The 2500-nt window shown below is 44.3% G+C and overlaps 1 protein-coding gene across 1 annotated transcript in view; it reads left to right on the top strand.

The window, feature by feature from the left end:
- cmc1 (C-x(9)-C motif containing 1) overlaps window positions 1-2500 on the top strand; it is a 13683-nt gene that overhangs the window by 11000 nt on the left and 183 nt on the right. Inside the window, exons 3-4 of the mRNA XM_060861285.1 lie at window positions 1754-1844; window positions 1986-2500. The exon at window positions 1986-2500 is cut by the window's right edge and continues 183 nt beyond it. Of these exons, the coding sequence (XP_060717268.1) occupies window positions 1754-1844; window positions 1986-2106 (212 nt within the window). The 3' untranslated portion in view covers window positions 2107-2500. The remainder of the gene's footprint in view (window positions 1-1753; window positions 1845-1985) is intronic.

Raw genomic sequence — 2500 nt, 5'->3', positions numbered from 1 at the left:
GTTCTTTATGATGAGACAATTGTGATGAACTGTACGGTGTACAAATAAACACAATGTCGGTGTGTCTAAATGGAGTCTGAACTCAAAGTCTAGACGCTCTAACTGTGAGGTGGTTCTACGGTGGTGGTTCTTTTACTTTGGTCTTTTCCTGTTAGGGGTCCCCACAGTGAATCATCCGTCTCCACCTAACTTTGTCCTCATCATCCTCGACTCTCACACCAGTTACCTTCATGTCCACATTTAACACATCCATATATCTCCTCTTTGTCCTTCCTCTTGACCTCTGACCTGCAGCTCCATCTCCAACATCCTTCTACCAATATAACCATCTCCCTCCTCTGTACATGTCCAAACCATCTCAATCTAGTCTCTCTGTCCCTGTCCCTAAAACAGCCAACCTGAGCCGTCCCTCTGATGTGCTCCTTCCTGATCCTGTCCATCCTCGTCACTCCTAAAGAGAACCTCAACATCCTCATCTCTGCTACCTCCATCTCTGCCTCATGTCTTTTCCTCACTGCTACAGCCTCTAACACACACAGCAGAGCTGCTCTCACTACCGTCTTCTACACCTTTCCTTTCATTCTTACTGACACTCTTCTCCACCCACTCCAACCCTCCTGTACTCTCCTCTTCACCTCTTTTCCACACTCCCTGTCACACTGAATGGTTGACCCAGAATCCACAAACATTATTATCCACAGAGATTCCTGTCTGACTTCATCTGTCAATCTGTCCATCACCATAGCAAACAAAAAGGGACTCAAAGCCGACCCTTGATGTAGCCCCACCTCCACCTTAAACTCCTCTGTCTGACCTACAGCACATCTCACTGCTGTCATACTCCTCTCATACATATCCTGAACTTCTCTGATGTACTCCTGACATCCTCATACAGTACCATAGCTCTTCTCTTGGCACGCTGTCTAGACTCTCTCCTTCTCTTCTAACTCACAGCCTACTTGTGGATCATAACCACTGACCACATTCAACATCATCCCCCCCCCCCACATACTTTGCTCCCCTTCCCCCTGGTCTCCTGCACACACAGTAGATCTACCTTCCTTCTCTCCATCGTGTCCACCAGCTCTCTATCTTTCCCTGTCATTGTATAAACATTGAGTCCCTGTTCTCAGACCTGTACTCCTGCCTTTCCTCTTCTCTCTCCTTTTCTTCCTCGACCAACAGTAGCTCAAATTCTACCGGCGTCCTGTAGGTCGGGACTCGGCCGATACAGTATGGAATTCACACTGACGATTCGCATATTTAAATTTGGCACGTTTTACACCGGATGTGCCTTCCTGATGAAACCCTCTCTATTTATCAGGGCTTGAGACCGGCACAGAAATCACTGGCTTGCAACCCTGTGGATAGAATGAGGTGGTTATATGGTTACGTGTAAATAAGGGTGATGTCATTTCCTGGTGAAATCCGCTGCAGGAATTCAACTCCTTTATTCAGTATTTTTTTAAACCAGTGTGTAAAGCAACATCATTCTGCTCTTAGCTGATAGACATTTTCATACAAAGCTCTGTAAATTAAATGTATACAAATATCGGCTCTTTTAGGCCTTTTATGTTCTCAGTCTGTCTGTCCATCCTTTCATCCTCCAGAGAGTCTTAATGTGGTAGCAAAAGAGTGAGCGGTCTGATGTCTGTAAGGCTGTAGACCCTGTATCCACCCATCTCATCCACCCATCATCCACCTGATGGGAGTAAATTCATGACTAAACACAGTTTTTTGTATTTTGTGTTAGCATTCACACAGTGCTGTAAGGACAGCGGGCTGCTCATGGTGGTGAAATGCAGAGAGGAAAACAACGCCCTGAAACAGTGTCTCACCAAACAGTGAGTCGTGTGTGTGTGTGCGTGTGTGTGTGTGTGTGCGTGTGTGTGTGCGTGCGTGCGTGCGTGCGTGTGTGTGTGTGTGTGTGTGTGCGTGTGTGTGTGTGCATGTTTTACACTGACCCTGATTTCATGTGTGTTCAGTTACACAGATCCAGCGTTCTATGAGGAGTGTAAGCAGCAGTATATCCAAGAGAAACAGGACTATGAGCGCACAGGCATCTCTGCCAAGCACAGAGCACAAAGATTACCTACCAGCATGTAGAATGAACACAAACACACACACACTCTGCTGTTTATATTCATGACTAAACCTCATATAAATTCATAGAGAGTTTTAATCACATCAGATGAAATTTCCTCCGCTGAGACTCTTTCAGTCTCTTAACACACACACATACACACACACATACACACACACACACAATTTGTTTTGGCTTTTTTTCTAAGAATGAATTTATTTTGTTTTGATTTGTTTTTTTTTCTCTTGATCTTTGCAAGATCATCAGTTTTGTTTGTAAGTGAACACAAACTTTAGCACAGAAGGAGTTTGTGCTGTTTGTGTGTGAAATGTCTGATAAAGATGTGAATATTTATGTGAATAAAACAGCTTTATGACAAATGTTGCTTTATATGAGGCTGAAACCTGAAAATCCCAA

The sequence above is a fragment of the Tachysurus vachellii genome, chromosome 25, assembly GCF_030014155.1.
Source record: "Tachysurus vachellii isolate PV-2020 chromosome 25, HZAU_Pvac_v1, whole genome shotgun sequence".
In the NCBI taxonomy this organism is placed as follows: Eukaryota; Metazoa; Chordata; class Actinopteri; order Siluriformes; family Bagridae; genus Tachysurus; species Tachysurus vachellii.
This window is presented reverse-complemented; position numbering and strand designations above follow the sequence as displayed.